Consider the following 22,341-nt stretch of genomic DNA (forward strand, 5'->3'; position numbering starts at 1 on the left):
AAAGTTAGCTACTCCATTATTGTGATAACCATAACTTAACAATACTAACCGCATTATTTTTGCCGATGTTTCAAGTTTCTTTCCAACTAGTAGATGGACAGAGATGGGTATCTAAGGGATTTTCCCTATGAGTAACTCAATTATGTACAAATAATAGGAGGCAATAAATAGAAGCGAGATCATGTGATTACAAAAGACCGTGTAGCATAGTGACAAGGAGCGTAGAGGTATATATTATCTACGCAAGGAGTGAAGGACAAGGAATGGTATTAATTCAAATGGACAGTTAACATTTGAATTAACTTATGCAACTATTGGTGTGGTCAAAACTCGGATCAGAGAATATAGAGGCGAAGGCATTAGCGCCCGCCTAGCCTTGTCACATATTACTTAGTGATAGTTCATACGGTATGGAATACTTTTTCAGTCAGCAATTGTTTTCTTTTTGGTTTCAGGCTGACAACTGGCAGGATATAGTCATCACGTGATACAACACTAAAAGCGCCTCATGCTTTATTTCAGATTTCTTCATGGTCTGGTATTAAGACACAGAGATGTATGTACGGAATAGGAAGCCAATAGCTAGCTAGTGTTCTCTTAGAATAAGGTTAAAGTTCATCTTACATACAGTATAGTAGGTGAAGTAGCTATGCGTAGTGATGCATACACATTTTTAAGATGCTGTATTGATCTCTATATGAAGATGGGCATGTGTATATGTGTTGCATGGTTGAATGGCTTGCCTGCCCAGTGCCCTGGCATGGCAAAAAGTCTGGCTACGCCACTGGTCAGGCATACAGTGTATACGCTATCTGTGTAATAGTATTTGGGAGTGATTCTATATGTTGCATATTATCAGGAGGGAGACTGGCAGCTTGTTATGTAATCCTGGGATTTTTTATGCATTCAACATAATAGTTTTCGGTTACAGGTTTCTGACTCCCAGCTTCACAGGCTTTTTGTTAGCCCCCTTGCAGGTCCCTAGAGGGTTAGTTTAATCATAATAATCTTTCAATGTAAAGGATTTTATTATACCAGTGGCAAGACTTACAATGCTACTGTGTGTATAACTAGTCAGACACTACTTTCACACTAGAAATGTACTACACGTATTTGTGAATTTTTCTCTCAGTACTACTTATATAAGTAAGCTATTTGCAATTGAATATTTAAAGCGCTGTATAGCATATAAGCCCAGACGACAAGGTCACATAATAAAGACCAAATAGGTTGTCTAATATGTCTGCTATTTGGTGACACCTTTTATGGTATGGCCGCTTGGCAGTATTATCCAAATTTTTGTCGTATCTGATGTTTTGTGGACTTTGAGGTTATAAGATATTTATCATTAAAAGTTTGTCAGCTTTCAGCAATTTTGGTTTGTTGAAAATTTAATGTCTTTCTGCCAAGTTGAGTAGTTCAACATCCTTTCTGAGGTAATAGATTTCTGTGAACAACAAGTTAAGAGATATGCCATTCAGTTACCATATTGAAAGACAACACTGATGTGTCTACACTGAATTCTGTATTATATCACAACATTGTACAGGAAATTGTATTATGCGATTAGTAGTAATAAGTATGTATGGTATGTTTACACTGATGTGGAACAGTCAAGACTTGAGAGTTATCAATAAATACACATAATATAACATACTGTGACGTTTGGATTATTTTATTTGTTAGCACTTTCAGAAAAATAGTCTGGAAAACTTAACCATGTGTTATCTGTAAAGAGTGGAGGCTGTTACCACACCACCGTAGATGCAAATAGCTGATTTATATAAATACTTGTTTAGATACAAATATTATAGTAGTGAAAGCAGTTAAGTATTTAGTGAGACCTCAATCGGTCCCAGACTTGGGGTCAAATACATGAATAATTGTATTTAATTGCAATTAAATGCAAATTTTGAGTAATGGTATTTGTAATTGTATTTGTAGTTTAGAAACTGAATGTATTTGTAAATTCCTAATGTATTTTAAATATGTACAATTACTTCAAATACTTTTACCATAATAAGATTGTAAAATTAACTTAATTGATGTCATTATTTGAATATCAGGAGTCAGAGCCCCCAACCAAGAAAATGATATTTTCAATGATTTGATAGATGAGACAATACCTTCTAACACTATTATTGCTCTCAATGATATCAGTCGAAGAATATTTACTGTCACCATGCATACCACAAGAGAAGGATCCATTTAAGTTTTGGAAACTAAATGTTCCCTGTTGGCTAAACTAGCAACCTTGGCTTGTGTGCCGGCTTTGTATGCCGGCTTTGTATGCACCCACGTTCAGTATTGTACAGAAAATATTAATCCGAGAGACGCAGGCTAATGGGTGTTTATTAGATGCAATCAATAGCACACAATACACATACACCCCCTGTACATACATAGAGCTAGCATGTTGCCTTAAAATTTAATAACAGTAGTTATGGTAAGAACAAAAATAATTATGTGTATAGATTAAAAGATAACATGTGTACAGTGTAGATAGACAATTAAGTGGTAGACTAAGTATTTGAAATTGTATTTAAATACTTTAGAAAGCATTTGTATTTAAATGCTGTCCAGACAAAAGTATTTGCAATCGTATTTGTATTTGGAAATTTTCTAGTAGTTGTATTTGTACTATGTACAGTATTTGACCCCAAGTCTGATTCGGTTTATCTGAACAGCTGTGTTTCATTCCCATACATTCATGGAGAATCAGCAATAGATTGTGGTAATGAATTCCAGTCATTGATTACTCTGTTACTGGACATTGTGTATGAATTGTGTGATAATATCATTATGTGACCTCTTGTTACCAGATCATATTAAATGTATACCAGTTTACCAGATACTCTAATTGAACAGTCATGTCTAGTGTTGTATAATTTAATTTAGTGTTACATCTTATGCAACCCAGCGTGTTAGCAGACTGTAGGCTAGATTGCATAAGGCCAAATGTAGCTCTGGTAGTAAGCATTGTATTCATTTCATTTTGTGGGTTCTAATTGATGATGTTTATATCAATGGAATATTAGACAACATAATATTATTATGAGAAGTCTTTCAAATGTTTTGGGTGATCGCATTCATGGAGTAAAGCCACAGATCATAATGTAGCCATACCTGAAATTCAGTGTTTGGATTAGGCTTACAGTGCCTGTACCACGATCAAACCAACGAACTAATTATAGTGGTCATGTTAACATGTAACATGAGTGTAATCTATAGTCAGATGCTCAAGTATCATACAGTACAGTAGTACTATATATTAGGGATCATTGAGATTTGGGTTTTCCTAGCCAAAAAATTCACCCATAAACCAGCTTCACAACTCCATCCTGGCACCTTGGCAGTATTGGTTAGGTACAACCAAGCCCAAAAGTGCCTTCAGTATGATCCTAAAGGCTTCCAATAAATTGTTACAAAATTTAAAAAAAATGTATTCAATGAAATCTTCTACTGACTAGCTGCCTGCCTGATGAAGCCTTCAGGCAAGTGTAACTCGATAGCGGCTAAGGCTATGGGCTTGATTTTTCACTATTCGACGTTGCTTCGTCCCGAGATGTGCCTTTTGGCATACTGCAGTACGTACAACGTACGCATCATGGACTTACCTTTGTCTTCCTTTGTGTCCCATTTCTTTTTGCTGACAGCCCAAGGTGTCGATTTGCGGTAGTGCAATGCATGACTTCCCTACAGTACGTTTGTAAACAGGAATCGTCCGTATTTTCCGTGGTGATTGGATTGATCGCAGAGACGATTCTGGGGTGGCTGCTGCTGCCGGTAAGGTAGCTAAGGACAATTGTTATTTAGAATGTGTTACCAGTGATAGAGGTGACTTTATTTCCCTAGTATGTGAATCATTCAGTGTGTAGTCTCCTTTTGCTTTGTCCACTCTTTTTACAATTGCTGACCGCACTACAGTTAAAAATGGGTTGTCTTAGAAGTTGGCTCCAAGCAACGGTTATCAGTGACTTTATGGAAATACAATGCCAAAATGGTCCTCAGACACTATGCTCTTTGCTTGGAGGACACTATAGATTTTGTTTAGGTTTTATAATGTAGCTAAGTAGGTGTAGCTTGTATGTAGTTTAGTTTCTTGTAATTCTTATTCTTATTAGTACTTTACAGTGTCCAGCACTGAAGGTCTGACAGGATTATCTTAACCTAATTTCAGGTGTAGTTTGGTAGTTTGTAATTAGCCAGTCTTTGTATTCTTTTGTGTTATTTTATTATCATAAACATTGCTTTAAGGTTAAAAAAAATCTAACACTGTTGGTCGCTTGTAATGCTGTGTAACGGGCTGAACATAGCTGAAAGCGAAGCGTAATGGCTGCTGAACTTTCGAGGCAGTAATTGATAGTGGGGGACGCGTGAATCGTATTTTTGTGGTGACTGGATTGTTGCAGAGGCACTTCTTCTACTGTTGTTCATCTGTAGCGCTGTGTAATGGGCTGAACATAGCTGAAAGCGAAGGGTAATGGCCACTGCACTTTTGAAGCAGTATTTGATAGCTGGGGTACGTGTTCAGACAAAAGCATTAATTCTGGCACCATCCTTTCTTTTGATGCGGTATGCGTGGGCTCACCAATCATAAAATAATGTAATTGTTACAAAAAAAGTAAACAAACAAGTTCAAGGAAAAATTAGGAATTTTAAGTTCGAGTAGGGATCATAGAAAAAAAGTAGGGAAACAAGGGAGGTCGCCTACACTTGCAGATATACTAGTGAACATTTAATCCGTAATTCAGTCTTGGTCTTGAGGGTATAGACTGAATTAGGGATTAAATGGTCACTAGTGTATCTGCAGCTGTAGGCCAGCGTTGAAACCGGGTCGGGTCATCCGGGTCAACCAGGTCACATTTTCTCACGGTCATCCGGGTCCGACCCGGTTTACAAATTATCCGGGTTTAACCTGGATTGGATCACGTGAGAAACAAAATTGTTTGTTTGATGACGTGAAAACTTATAAATGCTAGTCGCATAGCTCTTTTGTGAGCCACGCCCACTTATCATGTTACAAGCATATGCTCAGCCATGCCCACTTATCATGTTACAAGCATACGCTCAGCCACGCCCATTTATTAACAAGTGCAGTCTGTAGCATGAAACTGTGTCCATTGCTGGCTGCAAGCTTATGTGGAGCCACACGCACCAATCGATTATTGTACGAGTTGTATATAGTCTTGCAGCAGGATAAATACTTTTGTGGAGACTTTTGTGAGCCACACCCACTTCTATATATTGGGAAATTGTAATACTAGGTATGCATGAAGCCACACCCAATTGCTGTCTGTAAACTCACAGTAGCTACGTGGAACCAAAACCCACTGACTGATTTTAAATTATAAACTTACCAGCTTAGTTATCACATAACTACTCGTTTACTCAACACGAATTGAACACTCAAAACGTAGTCTCGCTTGCTCGGGACTACCCGAAACATAGCTCTTATCGCACGCCTCGGGTATTAATTAATCCGGGTCAAATCCGGGTCTGACCCAGATTGCTATCGGGTCAGTGGGTCATCCGGGTCAGCAGTAATGACCCGGTTTCAACGCTGGTGTAGGCGACCTCCCTTGTTTCTCTACTTTTTTTCTATGATCCCTAATCGAACGTAATATTCCTAATTTTTCCTTAAACTTGTATTGTATAAACTTTTAGTTACGAGCTGCAGTTATGGAAATGTTATGCTGTATCATAGAGCATGATATTCTTTGTATTTACTGTATCCCTAAAGTCTCACAGTACCACATACGTATCAGATGATCCCTTATGCTTATAATAGAGTTTACAACTATTACATACTGTTTAAAGTTTTATAATGATCATTGTAATTAAAATGTTTTAAGCTGTAGATTATGCATTATAAATGCGTACACTTACACTTGTCTCTATTGCTAGAAAAAGAAGCACTTATCTGCTAAGGATGACAACAGCACATCTACAACAAGTAGCTACATTGCAGGTAGACCGTCTAAAACTGGACCAAGCTGGACTACCGAACCTCACCAGTCAGGAAGTAAAAGTTCAAGTGTGTTTTTCGGATATGATTTACCAGAATATATCACACCAGTTGACATAACATCATTTATGGTAAAATTTAAACATGTAATTGATGATGTTGAGATTGTGCTCAATGAAAAATGGGGAAATTATGCAAAAGTTACTTTATCAACACCTTCTGATGCATACACAGTAATGAAATACTACAGTGGAAAATATTGGCCTGAATTTGACCTCACAGTTATACTGAAGCCTTGGAAAGAAAGGGCAGACTCAAAGAAGTCACAGAGCCAAGTAGTTTCTTATACAGATGTTTCTGTGTATGATGACGATGACAATTTCAGTGACAGTTGTGAATCATCTCACGGTTCAGTGAGTCAGTTGAGTCAGAGTTTTAGTGGGTCATATTTTCTGCCACCCTATCCTGGTAGTGCTGGTGATAGTAAGACAGGTAAACCTGTTTATTCTCACGGCAAAACACAATTAGAAACACAGCAAAAAAGGAAACCTGATCACAAGACTGCTGATTCTCATAAAGGTCGATATAATAAAGAATATACCATTAAGCTTTCTGGTCTTAAAATAGATGTTGAAGAAAAGGAAATATTTGAACTAGTTAAACCATTTGGTAACTTGACCAGTCGTGTTAGAATTGCAAGTTATCCAGAGAGTGGAGTGTGCTATGCCTACGCCAACTACTATAGTATTCAGGCAGCACTCAATGCAGTTTCACAACTTGATGAAAGTGAGTTCTGTGGTCAAAGGATTCATGTGTGCCACAGAGGTGGGCTTGGAGTTGAGCATAGTTGTAAGAAAGAGCTTCAAGCTTTGGCTGAGAGAAGCTCTGATTGTGCCATACTTTGTAGTGGGAACACTACGGCTTCAGCTGAGGATATAAAGGAAATTTGGGGATACGATGATTCTGATGTAGTCATTGTGCAGTCACCTAATGCTAAAGTGAAGGCTAAAATTCCAAGTTATGCATCAGTTGTCAGTGATAGTCCAAAGGTGACTAAAGCTACATCAAAATCTCCCAAAGGACCAGAAAGAAAGTCAAAACCTAAACGTCAGCCCAGGCCTCCTACCAAGCAGCCAACATCTTCATATGGAAAGAGTGGTTTCAGAGGTTTGCAGCCTTACCCAAGCATTGAAGTAGATGTTTTGCAAGAGCCACAATTTGACAAGGCTTCATTACATGATCAAGATGTGATCAAGAGTCTGTTACATGCTGAAACTGTGATCGAAGGTCCACCACATGATCAAAGTATGATTGCAACTTTACCACATGATGAAAATGTGATTGACGTTCTGCCAGGTAATCAGTTTGTGACTATTCTTCCACAGAGTGATAAAAATTTTATCAAGATTTCAACACATGGTGTAAATGTAACTCCACCATATAATGAAAATCTATCTCAGAATTTCCAAAATGTGATCATGGCTCCACCATGTGATCTCATTGTGAGTGAACCTCCAACTCTTCATAATGTGATTAAGGTTTCTTATCAAGATGATGTTATAGTCAATTATCTGGAATGTGATCAACACCTTCCACCACCACTTGATCAAGTCAATACTCCAGATTCAGTTGCCAGTGGTGATGTGGACCCAAATTGTATGTCTTTACAAATAAGCAACCTTCATCCTGATACCTCAGTTCAGGACTTGGAGAAGTACCTTAAACCATATGGTAGCCTGGCAGCTCCAATATCAATTCGTTATCATGGTGATAGTGACTCTTGTTCTGCTGTTGTGCGTTATGATTCTGTTGATGTTTCTGTGAGTGTCATGGAGAAACTTGATGGTAGTGACTTCAACGGTTATCAAATGTGTGTTGTTCGAGGTGATGGTAAAACATCAAGGCCAAAAGTAGCCAGTAACATTGGTGCCATTCAAAAAGATGAATCACTGATTGGAGACCAGATGTTTGTCAAACAAACTGATAATACTGGCACTCAGAAAATCAAAACACCATCTCCAGCCAAGAAAACAAACAACACTTTATCATCACCACAGTAAGTTGTCATCAAGCCATAACTGTGCACATAGATATAATAATTTTTAATACAAGAGTATAGCAAGTGTTATTGAAGCACTGTGTACATTATGTATGGGGCTTCAGGGTTCTTGTACTGGTATAATTGGGGTACATTCTGTCAAACTGTTCATTTAGTTCCTTTACACATTAAGTACATTATATTAGCTCTACTTTTTTGTACTAGGCCTTTTTCTATGTAAGTTGTTTAACTGTCATCCCCATAGCAGAGTGTAACTACATGTGCTTGTTCTATTAATTCCACCAAAAGCTGCTGCTATCATTGTTATTCTATCTGCAAACTGATTTTCAACTTATTCCCATAAGTGGTTTACCTTCTATAAAATTAGTCAAATTGAATTGTGAATGTTTATTGGATTTGCTACAATAAACATTCACAATTACTTCCTTTAATTGTGATAAACGTTTAGGCAATCAGAGTGCATGTTTGCATACAGAATGTGCAAAGAAGAAGGAAAGTTGTCAAAGGAATTAAGCCAAAGTCTGAGAACTCATATCAAACAGTGCAGTAGTACTGTTTAACCCTTAAATCCGCGTAATCCAGAAAACTGGATTTGATAAAAAACGAATTGAAAACGCACAATACTTTTGCCAATGTACATAGGCAGTTACAAACAAGCATATCTCGTGAAGCGTTTATCTGATTGCTTTGAAAAACAGATTTTATTAATTGGCAAAGAGTAAGCTATCAGCCAGTATATAAACTTTCAACATACAAACAAGAAACTCACCCACTACAATGCGCTGAATCATTTTGAGTCCTTCTACGTTCATATCGTCATTGTGCTCGTCCGACAGTGACGTTATCACGTGATATCTATATATCAACTGAACCGCTATCACGTGAGGAGTAACATGACACCAAGCAAAAGCCTTTGTGCATCGTTATGTGAAGAAGGAAGGCGGAGGGATAGTTTTTTTACTCTTTCAAAGTGAAGCGAGTATCTCTGGGTTGGATGGACGCAACAAAGTATCAAACCAAAATTTAATGGTGAGTAAGATGGTGTTTGCCATTTTAGATAGCTTTAACAGTTTTTGTGTTATAGAGTTTAGTTTTACGAGGCATGCATGCAATCCAGTTTACTGGATTATGCGTTTTCAGTGCTTGCGTTTTATAAAACTGCTGCGGGTTTAAAGGTTAATAGTAAATGATGGGTGCTGCCTAATATTCAGTGGTTAAAAATCATCATACCTGAAAAGACAACCAGATATTGAATTTTTTAAATCAAAATCAAATGTAAAAAAAAAGCTAAAACCCTATTTTTGCCTGCCTGCCTGCCTGCCTGCCTGCCTGCCTGCCTGCCTGCCTGCCTGCCTGCCTGCCTGCCTGCCTGCCTGCCTGCCTGCCTGCCTGCCTGCCTGCCTGCCTGCCTGCCTGCCTGCCTGCCTGCCTGCCTGCCTGCCTGCCTGCCTGCCTGCCTGCCTGCCTGCCTGCCTGCCTGCCTGCCTGCCTGCCTGCCTGCCTGCCTGCCTGCCTGCCTGCCTGCCTGCCTGCCTGCCTGCCTGCCTGCCTGCCTGCCTGCCTGCCTGCCTGCCTGCCTGCCTGCCTGCCTGCCTGCCTGCCTGCCTGCCTGCCTGCCTGCCTGCCTGCCTGCCTCACCACCACATTCTCAAGGCTTAAGTAGTGCACAGCCATCACAATAACAACCTCACTGGTGGCATGTGCCTTTTCTGGTTCTGACAAGTGTCTGCCTTCTGCGATTTGCCTTTCCTTTTATCTTCAGTTACATAGTTGTCTTCTTCTTCATGCAAGGCAACCATACTGAAGCATTGATTTCTGTATCAGTGCTTTGTTTAGAGGAGCACATTTAGATGTCACAAAAGTTGACCATTTAAAGCATTTAAGCGGCTATACATGTAGCTGCACATTTAAAATGATCACATATCCACCACGCCTCTAAACAATTAGAATATGCCGACACCCTATTAATTAATGATCAGAGCACATCATATGGCCACACCCCTTGATGACCTAGCTGCAGTCAGCTGTGGTTTTGCTGTACATGGTAAACCACGCCCCTTAATCTATTCCATAGTTCAAGAGAAGAGATCAAGATCCTCTAATAAAGCAGACACAGCCACACATTTATAATATCAAGACACACGGTAGTGTGTCGTGCGGCCCAAGAAGCCGGCGCGCCACACCGTGACTATATTGACAGGAAGAACGAAAACGTCATTTTCACACCTTTGTATCTCGGTGATCACTTATCTGATTGGAACCAAATTTGCTACACAGTTGCCCGCCAGCCAAGGGAGTCTACATTCCAAATTTGAAGGAAATCGCTCCAGCCATTTCCGAGATACGAGCTGCCAAAGTTTCGTTTTTTTTTCTTCGTTTTTTTTTTCTTCTTCATCTTTTCGCACACTTGCAAAAATTGCTATAACAAGCAAACGCGTACTCCGATTGCCTTGAAATTTGGCACACAGAAAGGGAGTCCAAAGGCGAATCCTAGCATCAAATTTGGTACAAATCCGATGAATGGTTCAGGAGTTATGACTGATTATTCGCGTAAAACAAGATCGATTTGTTGTCACGCCTACAGGGTAAACTGCTTCATGGAATGAGTTGAAAATTGCTATGTAGATGGAGTAACCATCGTAGGAGTGCCTTTTGGTGGTTTGAAAGGAATCGAGATAAAGACCACGGAGATATGACACAAAACCCAACCTGTGTCACAATTACGCGATCGATTTTTATGAATAAAAAAGTATTAGTTTTCATGCCTACTAGGCAAACCGCTTAGACCAATGAGCCGAAAATCGGTGTATAGCTGGAATAATCTTCATAGAAAGTCCTTGCAGTAGTACAGAAGAATCGGATTACAAACCACTGAGTTATGATTCGAAAGCCAACTCCGTGTAGCAAATGCGAGATCAAGATACTCTAATAGAACAGTCACCCTAATAGAGCACTCGGCTAATTTATTTACTCCATTATAGAATTTTATTACATCACAAGTTATTCTGTAGGGAGTTCAGCTGCAAACAGTTAATCTTATAGACAGTTCAGCAAGAAGACAGCCACCATGTGGAGAGTTAAGCAAATATACCACTATAGAGATTCAGAACATTACAAGTCACACTGAAGAAAGTTCAGCTATAAACAAGTCATGCACTGTGTAGAGAATTCAGCTACAATTAAGTCACTCTCTAGAGAATTCAGTTACACAGAATTCAGCTACACACAAGTCCCTGTGGAGAGAGTTCAGCTACAAACAAATTACCCTTTAGAGTGATCAGCTACAAACAAAACACTTTGCAGGGTGTTCAACTGCAACAAATCAACCTTTAGAGCGATCAGCAATGAACAAATCAACACAAATCTACCTGTAGAGAGTTCAGCTACAAAAAATCACCCTGTAGAGACATCAGCTAGAAACTAGACACAATGTAAGGAGTTCAGCTACAAGCAATCATCCTGTAGAGAGTTCAGCTAAAACAAATCAACCTGCAGAGAGATCAGCTACAAACAAATCACCTTATAGAGAGTTCAGCTACAAACAGATTACCTGTAGAGAGATCGGCTACAAACAAATCAACCTGCAGAGAGATCAGCTATATACACACAAATCAACTTGTAGAGAGATCAGCTACAAAAAAATCACCCTGTAGAGAGATCAGCTACAAACTAGACACAAAGTAAGGAGTTCAGCTACAAGCAAATTACCCTGTAGAGAGTTCATCTACAAACAAATCAACCTGTAGAGCTATCAGCTAGAAACAAATCACCCTGAAGAGAGGTCAGCTACAAAAAATCACCCTGTAGAGAGATCAGCTAGAAACAAATCACCCTGAAGAGAGGTCAGCTACAAAAAAATCACCCTGTAGAGAGATCAGCTACAAACAAATTGCCCTGTAGAGAGATCGGCTACAAACAAATCAACCTGCAGAGAGATCAGCTACACACAAATCAACTTGTAGAGAGTTCAGCTACAAACAAATTACCCTGTAGAGAGATGGGCTACAAACAAATCAGCCTGTAGAGAGTTCAGCTAAAACAAATCAACCTGCAGAGAGATCAACTACAAACAAATCACCTTATAGAGAGTTCAGCTACAAACAAATTACCCTATAGAGAGATCGGCTACAAATAAATCAACCTGCAGAGAGATCAGCTACACACAAATCAACTTGTAGAGAGATCAATTACAAACAAATCACCCTGTAGAGAGATCAGCTAGAAATTACACACAATGTAAGGAGTTCAGCTACAAATAAATCACCTTATAGAGAGTTCAGCTACAAACAAATCACTCTGTAGAGAGATCAGCTAGAAATTGGACACAATGTAAGGAGTTCAGCTACAAGCAAATCACCCTTTAGTGAGTTCAGCTACAAACAAATCAACCTGCAGTGAGATCACCTACAAAAAAGCACCTTGTACAGAGTTCAGCTACAAACAAATTACCCTGTAGAGAGATCAGCTACAAACAAATCACCCTGTAGAGAGATCAGCTAGAAACTAGTCACAATGTAAGGAGTTCAGCTACAAGTAAATCACCCTGTAGAGAGTTCAGCTAAAACAAATCAACCTGCAGAGAGATCAGCTACAAATAAATCACTTTATAGACAGTTCAGCTACAAACAAATTACCTTGTAGAGAGATCGGCTGCAAATTAATCAACCTGCAGAGAGATCAGCTACACACAAATCAACTTGTAGAGAGATCAGCTACAAACAAATCACCCTGTAGAAAGATCAGCTAGAAACTAGATACAATGCAAGGAGTTCAGCTACAAGCAAAATCACCCTTTAGTGAGTTCAGCTACAAACAAATCAACCTGCAGTGAGATCACCCACAAAAACGCACTTGTACAGAGTTCAGTTACAAACAAATCACCCTGTAGAGAGATCAGGTAGAAGAGTTCACCTTGTAGAGAGTTCATTTACAAAGAAACCATCATATAGAGAGTTCAGCTACAAAGAAATTACCCCGTAGAGAGTTCAGCTAGAAGAAGTCACCTTGTAAAGAGTTTAGCTACAAAGAAACCATCATGTACAGAGTTCAGCTACAAAGAAACCACCTGTACAGAATTCAACTACAAACAAATCACCCTGTATAGAGATCAGCTAGAAGAAGTTACCTTGTAGATAGTTCAGCTACAACAATTCACCCTGTAGAAAGATCAGCTAGAAGAAGTCACCTTGTAGAGTGTTCAGTTACAAAGAAACCATCATGTAGAGAGTTCAGCTGCAAACAAATCACTCTGTAGAGAGTTCAGCTACAAAGAAACCGCCATGTAGAGAGTTCAGCCTCATACAAACCACCTTGTAGAGAATTCAACTACAACAAATCACCATGTAGAGAAGAAGTTACCTTGTAGAGAGTTCAGCTACAAAGAAACCACCATGTAGAGAGTTTAGCTGCAAACAATTCACCTGTAGAGAGTTCAGCTAGAAACAAATCACCCCGTAGAGAGATCAACTGGACGAAGTCACCTTGTAGAGAGTTCAGCTACAAAGAAACCATCATGTAGAGAGTTCAGCTGCAAACAAATCACCCTGCAGAGAGTTCAGCTACAAAAAAATCACCCTGTAGAGAGTTCAGATAGACGAAGTCACCTTATAGAGAGTTCAGCTACAAAGAACCATCATGTAGAGAGTTCGGCTATAAAGACACCACCATGTAGAGAGTTTAGCTGCAAACAAATCACCTGTTACAGAGAGTTCAGCTACAAAGAAACCATCCTGTATATAGTTCAGCTACATTTCAAGTCACCCAGTAGAGAGATCAGCTGCAAAAAAAATCCTGTGGGGAATAATGAGCATGTAATAAATATATGTATATAATTTGTATAATTACTAATAAAATCAAAAATAATTGAAGTACTAAAATTCTTCTTTAAGTTCTTTTCTTCTTCCTGTGGTAAAGAAAAAACACATGGGTTAAAAAAGCCCCAAAGCCAGCCATAGGCCGGCTTTGCAGTATACAAATACAAAAAGAAGTGATATCTAATCAAAAACAGCCAAGCTGTAAAAAAAGGTGCGGCCCCCATAAAGGCCATGGTGAAAAAAGATGTGAAATCCAAGGTGGCGGCCAAGAAATGGCTGTGATGGTAGGTTAATGGTTACATTTTAATAACGGCAATTCAGGTGAATTTTGTGCCGCTTGGTCTTGGCACCAAATTCACCTGAATTGTTGTTATTAAAATGTAACCATTAACCTACCATCACAGCCATTTCTTGGCCGCCACCTTGGATTTCACATCTTTTTTCACCATGGCCTTTATAGGGGCCGCACCTTTTTTTACAGCTTGGCTGTTTTTGATTAGATAACTATAACAAAACAGAAATTAACTAGTAAAAATATTAATTAAAAAAATGAGCGGGTTCCAGTGATAATAGGTAGTGATACAAATGATGGTAGCTATTACAACATAGCTATGTGGGAAAATCCTTACTTTAATTGACATTGAACAAATGGTGGTAATAATACCAATATAGGGATTTCCCCATATAGCTATGTTGTAATAACTAGCTACCATCTTTCATATCTCTTGTTTCACTACTTTTTATTGTTGAAACCATACTTCATTTTTTAAATTAGTTGTACTAGTTGGGAATACATTAAGTCATATTTAGTATATAGACTGCTAGCACTCTACTTTTGAGAAGGGAATATGGAGCTATGTATGCGTTCAAAAAATTGCTGGCACACACGCATGTGCCTGGTTTCCTGAAATTGGTTTGTCAAAACCTGCGTGTTGGTATGTCTGTATGTCTGTCCAAAACCTACGTGAGCAAGTAGACTTTTAGCGACTGTAAATCTTCATTCAATGAAAGGCTGTTACATACTGTATTAAAGTTCAACTTTCTGCTTTTGTCATGTTTACGGTGGTGTAGTCGGTAACTGAACCTGGTGAAACAGTTCAGTGAGGGCTAGCCTACATGCTGTAACAAGCGTATATTGCCTGAAAAACAATGTAACAGGCCTTGTGGTTACCAGGAATGGTGCATATCCCCTTTGTACACTAACGAAGATTAAGAGCGGCCATGAGGCTTTGTATAGAGAATGTACATATGAAAATGATAGACAAACAAAACAGTTAAGAGGATACTTCTGTGCATAATTTGTGAGTTACTCTTCCTTAGTGATGCATAGCAACATAATTGATGGATTATATGTACTAAATAATTTGTGAATTTTTAGTGTACTGCATGTATTGTTACAAAACAAGGTGAGAAACAAATTTTCAATAATTAACAGCCTGCTGTGTATTAATTTAGTTTTGGGTGCTTGGTTTTTAGAAGTAGCTCAGTGTCTAAATGTTTGTTTATGAACAGGTTTCTTGACTGCAGAATAGTGATTGTAGAATAGCAAAGAAGTCCTTATTGTACACCCTGTATTGTACTTACTATACATATATGTTCTCTATGAGATAGTAGTGAAGGTTACGCCTTACATCTCTCATAAAATGTTTGTTTGTTTTAATAGGACCAAAGCTTTCCCAGTAGTCAAATCAATGTCCAACAATCTTCAGTACTATGTACAGGCAAGACTAGCGGATCAGATAACTGAACTACAACAACATGGTGGAGATGTTGAGTGGAGTGAGAACTCTGTTATTGTGACCGGCATTGATCAACAAATCCTTGATGATTTTGATAAACATGTCTTGAGTTCTTTAGATGAGTTTACATCCCCATCATTGACCTCAACTAATTGGAATAAGCTTACACATGTCAATGAAGATGACATTAATTTTATATCGCAGCTAACAGTTGATTATTCAGAGGTCAAGATTGATTTGGATTGCAAAAATCGATCAGTCACTATATTGGGACCCCAAGTGACGGTACTGGAGGTCAAGAATAAGATATTTGAAGAGATTTATCAGGAATTATCACTTTTGGAGTAAGTGTATGCTATTGTACATAGCAGTTCCATTAATGATAACTATATTGTGTAGCATCTTGACTGATATAGCTAGATCATTGCTGCAGTACAATCTAGTCTGACTGTTAGGTACATGTGATTATATATTTCAAAGAAAGTTGCGCATTTGTTGTTAGGCACATAACCTAATAAAGAAACATTGGCATCAGTAATATTATGTCTTCAGATGGCATGTTTCCAGCTGCTATGACATTGGGGTCTGATTTCTGTACCATTGTGTGGTACAGTACTTCCCAAGTGCAACTTTGCACGCAAAACTTTGCTCGAGATTTTAAAAATCACTAATTAAGGGGTGAGGCGTGGCAGCTATTTTGCTTACAAGACAGCGTGGCAGCTATTTCGCTTACGAGAATCACGAGTGAAAATGTTGCCATGCCCCTTAATTAGCAATTTTTAAAATCTCGAGCAAAGTTGCACGTGCGAGCGAGTGCGACGTTGTGCTTGGGCAGTACTGTACTTACAGAAGACCATTCGCATGGCTGTTGTATTAGGGTAATTGCTGTATTAGAGTACCTTAATCTTGCTTTGAGCATCTCTCGTGGTATTAAGGGGAGTGCTCTGTGAACATTAAGGGGTGTGGTTGCCATACTCTGTTTATGTTACTGACCACTTTTCACTTGAAATTTTGCAACTCTTGTGCTGTTGACAAATTTCTTGTGTTTCTTTTCTCTTTTAAAGTTGTGCCTCATGCTAGAACTTCATGTTTGGCCACATGTGACTATGATTAAGTACACAAATGAGTAGTACTGTATATTAAGACGTTTGGGTTTTTCTGGCCAAAAATATCACCCAAAAACTAGTGTCACAATACCATCCTGGTGCCATGACACTATTGGTTATGTATAACCAAGCCCAAAAGTTCCTTCATGACCCTAAATGCTTCCAATAGGTGGCTACAAAATTAAAAAAAGAATCATTCGATGAAATTTTCTACTGACTAACTGCCTGCCTGCCCGCTCACCTGTCTGATGCCTTCAGACAAGTGTAACTTGATAACGGCTAAGGCTATACGCCTAATTTTTTCACTGTTTGGCATTGCCTCGTCCCAAGATGTGCCCTTTGGCATACTGCAGTGCGTAAAATGCATGTATCATGGACTTTACTTTGTCCTCCTTTGTGTCCCATTTCTTTTGCTGACAGCCCAAGGTGTCGATTCCTGCTAGTGCGATGCATGGCTTCCTGTTTGTAAACAGTAATCGTCTGTATTTTCTGTGGTGGCTGGATTGATTGCAGAGGCGCTTCTAATACTGTTCTTCATTTGCAATGCTGTGTAACAGCGTTGAAACCGGGTCGGGTCATCCGGGTCAACCGGGTCACATTTTCTCTGGGTCATCCGGGTCTGACCCGGTTTACAAATTATCTGGGTCTGACCCGGATTGGATCATTGTTCGTTTGACGACGTGGAAACTCATAAACGCTATTGCGTAGCTCTTTCGTGAGCCGCGCCCACTTATCGCGCTACCAACATACGCTTACCCTGAGGGGTAGCTATTTTTAGTAGGTGATGACCTTCTTTGTTTTTTTTGGTCTTCAACCTACAGCTAGGCTGAAGTTGCAATATTTACTCAACACGAATCGAACGCTCAAAACGTAGTCTCGTTCGCTCGCTCGCTCGAGACTAGCCGAAACATAGCTCTTATCGCACGCCTCGGCTTTAATTAATCCGGGTCACATCCGGGTCAAATCCGGGTCAGTGGGTCATCCTGGTCAGCAGTAGTGACCCGGTTTCAACGCTGCTGTGTAACGGGCTGAAAACGAAGTGTAATGGCCTACACAAGCAATGTTGGAAGGGCATTATTCAAAGCTTTCTAAAACTAACACTTTTGCTATCCTTGGTGAATGGATTTCATGACAATTTTGTGTCATTGTATGCTTTTTGAACCACTTACATCATTATTCCATAAGGATAATTAAGAAGTACCATTTTAAGATTTTCTTTGAGTCGTTGGTAAAGACCATTTGCTATCCCGAGTCTACAAGGTTTTACAGCAAGGCTTGTGACTATATACTTACCTGTGAAGCTGATGCATTGCATATGCACAAAGATAGCATGCAAGCTACGCATGATTTTTTTGAGCTAAAAAAGTGTGGGTTAGTTCTTGATAGTGAGAACCCTTTTATTGGAGCTTCACCAGATGGGATTATTTCCTGTTCATGCTGTGGCGAAGGAGTTGTAGAGGTGAAGTGCCCATTTTCATGCAGGGATAAATCTTTTGATGAAGCTGTCAAAGACAGGGAGTTTTGGACACTTTCTTGCTTAAACAAGATGATTTTATTTTCAAATGCAGCTACAAATGAAGCTGTGTAAGGCAAAGTTTCTTGACTTTGTGGTTTGGGGAAAGATGGCACTTTGAAGCAGTGAGTGGATTACAATACAGAATGCATTGATGATGCATTGAATCAAGTGAAAGACTTTGTGAAAATATGTTTACTGCCAGAACTACTAAGTTGCCGTTTTACCAGTAGAAAGATCCTCCTGCTGTTGAATACAATGAAGAACAAGATGAAGAGAGTGAAGGTAACAAGTTACTATCACTGGATGATGATACAGCAAATCAATCCACTAGTAGTACACTAGATGTTGAAGAGGATGAAGATGATAGACTGTGGTACTATTGCCGGCAAAATGAGGATTATAATCAAACTTGACAGAAGAATGTTCCCACTGGTGAATGGTATTGTCCTGACTGTGCTGATCATTGATTTAGTGTCATTTTGTCATAATGTACATAGATTACAGTAAATTGTATAATGGGTTTTGGTAATTATTAGTGTCATTTACAGTGTTTCTATGAACCATTGTTACAATTAATAGCAATTATTTTGACAATTAAAATGGTACTACAGAACTACAATGGTTGTATAAAGTATTGCAACCACTTTATTGACAAATTGTCATCTCCAGTACATGTAATCATACTAATGGGAAGTGTAGACTATAAAATCATGTACTTCTGCCTAACAGCACCAACAACTCCCTCCACATGTATTCTTACTTGGGAGAGCTGTCTTGAGATATCGACTTCCAGTTTGCTAAGCAGAGGCTTTCTCATGTGAAAGGAGGATGCTTAATGTCTGCACATAACAAACCTACACTTTCCTCAATGATAAACCCTCTGTCTGCAAATACAACATCACCTGGCAAAAAGTGGCGTAAAAGGCCACTATTTTCTACAGCAGACACTATCCCACCCCAACCCTTTGAAATAAAGGAAATAGATCACTGTGGAGTGATACCAATCAATAATTTAATGTGTTTTTTGTAGTTTGACCATGTCTGAGTTCATGCCTTCAGTGAGGTTGGCCTTTCAATGAAAACCTCACAACAATCTATGATGAGAGCACAAGCTTCGAAACACCATATGGGCATAGATTTTAGCCTCTCTGGACAACTTTGTATACAACACGTCAAGCCACTTGCTAAAGTATCAACACACAAAACTAAAAAATAAAGTTTTGTCACTGGCAGGATTCAAACTCTCACCCTAACTGCAACAGGTGCTTTACCAGCTGAGCTGTTTATCGTGTGGTTAGCCATGGAATGCAGCTGAAGCTTTCTCTACATCATGGTGCTAATGTGTTGTAGCGGACAAAGGAATGCATGTAGAAACTTGCAGTAAATTTTGGGGGTTTGTAAAAGGCGGAACTAAGGAATAACGGAATAGCGGAATAACTCGAGTCACAAAGAATAGGCGTTTTATATCAATATGGCTTCTTATGCAATGTTAGGGTGATTGTACTGTTACAGCTGTGAACTCATCCGTCGTAGATATCCTTGCAATGTTAGGGCGATTGCGTGTACTTTTACAGTTGTGAACTACACTGCTTCATCGCTCATAGCCGTCCTAGCAAAGTGATTACTATACGCTCTTACTACTACTGTATGTAGCTAAGTATCATTGCGCTAGCACAGCTAGAATATACAGTAGTTAGCTATTAGTTTCGTTTTAAGTCTTCATCCTTCCAGTGGAGGGATGACATGAAACGGCTGTCACACCCCCTTTTGCTTGCGACATTGGTACCATACTTTACATACAGTAGTAGCTAGTAAGAGCTATAATCAAATGTAATTTTGCACTTCGTAAGCGGGTACTGTATGTTAAGTATGGTACCAACGTCATGAGCAAAGGGGGCGTGGCAGTCGTTTCGTTTCATCCCTCCACTGGAAGGATGAAGACTCGAAAACGAAACTAATGGCTAACTACTGTATATTCTAGCTTAGCTACATACAGTAGTAGTAAGAGCGTATAGTAATCATTTCGCTAGGACATCTATGAGTGACGAAGCAGTGTAGTTCACAGCTGTAACAGTACACGCAATCACCCTACATTGTAAGGATATCTACGAGGGATGAGTTCACAGCTGTAACAGTACAATCACCCTAACATTGCATAAGCCATGTAAATGCCCGTTCGTTGTGATGCGAGTTATTCCGTTATTCCGCTATTCCTTATTCCGTCTTTTACAAACTCCCGTAAATTTTGCAACGTAGCCAGATGGTGGGCATTTCATTTCACGTGTGAATTGTGTCGATACGTGCATAGATTGCCAAGTAAGCATCGTCAATAGCTGACACGATAAAATGTGTCACAAAAAGTGGCACTGAGAAGAAAAAGTTGTTATGGACAGGGATTGAACTCTGGACCTTTGGGTTAACAGTTCTATGTGCTAACACTGTGGCTGTTTGTTTGTGGTTTTGACAGGAATGTACCTGAAGTTTTCCTCCACACCAACGCCTTCAGTACTCTGTAGAGAGGGAATGAAAACTTGTAATGATTTGTAACAACAAGCTTGGAGTTGCCAGATGATGAGCTCTTAATTATTTTCATTAAAGTCTTGTGTTGATAAGTGCTTTGGTTGTCGAGTTAGCGGCATCATGAAGCAGACAGACGGACAGCTTTATGTATATAGATATGAAAGGTAGATAAATAAAATAGATTAGACTAACTGGACTGACTTTCATCGATTTTTTTCTATGTTTCATGAAAAGTGCAAACCATTACCTAACACTTTTATTTCCTTGCACTTGTTTGTTTATGTTTTTGTAACTGGTAAGTCAGTGGTGAACCCGGGCATACCACATTAAAAGAAATAATAGCGGCAGAACATACATATCATAGAATTAATTTTGCATTTAAGCATGCACCCCAACTATAAATTGTGTAAAGTGAAGGCTTAGTGTTCCACGTGTTACAAGCGAAGAACAGTACGAGAAGCGCATGAGCAATCAATCCAGTCATGGATGATTCAGCATAGGGAAGCTACAATGCGCTACCACAAATCAACACCTTGTGGTATCAGCAAAAAGAAATGGGACCCAAAGGTAAGTCCGTGGTGTATGCATTGTATGTACTGTGGTATGCCTAATGGCACTAAAGCAACATTTAACAATGAAAAAATCAGAGCCATTGTTGAGTTACGCTAAGCATCAGGGAGCAGACGGTTAGTCAGATAGTTGGTTAGTCAGTCGGTAGAAAATTCTATAACATATTTTAATTTCCTTAGCACAATTTTGTGCTTGATTCTATCTAACCAATTAGTATATTAAAAATTAATAAATTTAAAAATGAAGTAGGGATCCAAGCGATAAAAAGTAGTGAACCAAGAGATGGACGATGGTAGCTATTACAGCACAGCTTGGTGGGAAATTCCTACTTTGGCATGGTATAGTAATTATTTTGTTTTCAATGCCAAAGTAGGGATTTCCCACCAAACTATGCTGTAATAGCTACCATCGTTCATCTCTTGTTTCACTACTTTTTTAAAGGCATACAGCTAGCTATAAACACGTGACTGTTCTATTAGGGTGACTGCTGTATTAGAGTATCTCGAGTCAGCTAGCCTGCAAATATGTGCACTTGAAAAGGGGTGTGATGGTTTCAATTGATTATTAAAGCATCCTGAGTCAGCCTACCAACTTGAAGGTGTGTGGTCACTAGCTATTCCATTATAAACTAAGCTAGAGTGTGGTCATCATGGTTTCAATTGATAATGCATAGAATAAAGAATGGGCGTAATCCTGTGACCTTTCGTGAAGATACAGGTGGCTATCTAGTACCGGTATCTCCGTACTGTACAGTAGCGTGTAAGTGCCTTAAATAATCTTGTGGCATCTATTATGCTGCTTAAAGAAAGTGTTGATATGGAAAAATTAATGCCTCGATATGGTTTCGTTGGATGAAGAAGAGGACAAGCAGCCTGATTGAAGATAAAAGAAAAGACAAGGTGCAGAGGGCATACACTCGTCGGAACCCCAAAAGGCACATCCCACTGGTGAGTTTGCTATTGTGGCATAAAATGGTGGCCGTTCGCTGTTTTTTTTGGCCTCTAGGCTTGTGACTGTGGTCAGTCAGTCTAAAATTCGAGTTTTGGCGAT

The 22,341-nt window shown here is 39.1% G+C and overlaps 1 protein-coding gene across 1 annotated transcript in view; it reads left to right on the forward strand.

Moving 5' to 3' along the window:
• The window catches only part of LOC136244989 (uncharacterized), a 29,459-nt gene that overhangs the window by 1,715 nt on the left and 5,403 nt on the right, over positions 1 to 22,341 (forward strand). The window contains exons 2-3 of the mRNA XM_066036515.1: positions 5,908 to 8,024; positions 15,504 to 15,923. Of these exons, the coding sequence (XP_065892587.1) occupies positions 5,908 to 8,024; positions 15,504 to 15,923 (2,537 nt within the window). The remainder of the gene's footprint in view (positions 1 to 5,907; positions 8,025 to 15,503; positions 15,924 to 22,341) is intronic.

This window comes from Dysidea avara, chromosome 14, assembly GCF_963678975.1.
Source record: "Dysidea avara chromosome 14, odDysAvar1.4, whole genome shotgun sequence".
Classification (NCBI taxonomy): Eukaryota; Metazoa; Porifera; class Demospongiae; order Dictyoceratida; family Dysideidae; genus Dysidea; species Dysidea avara.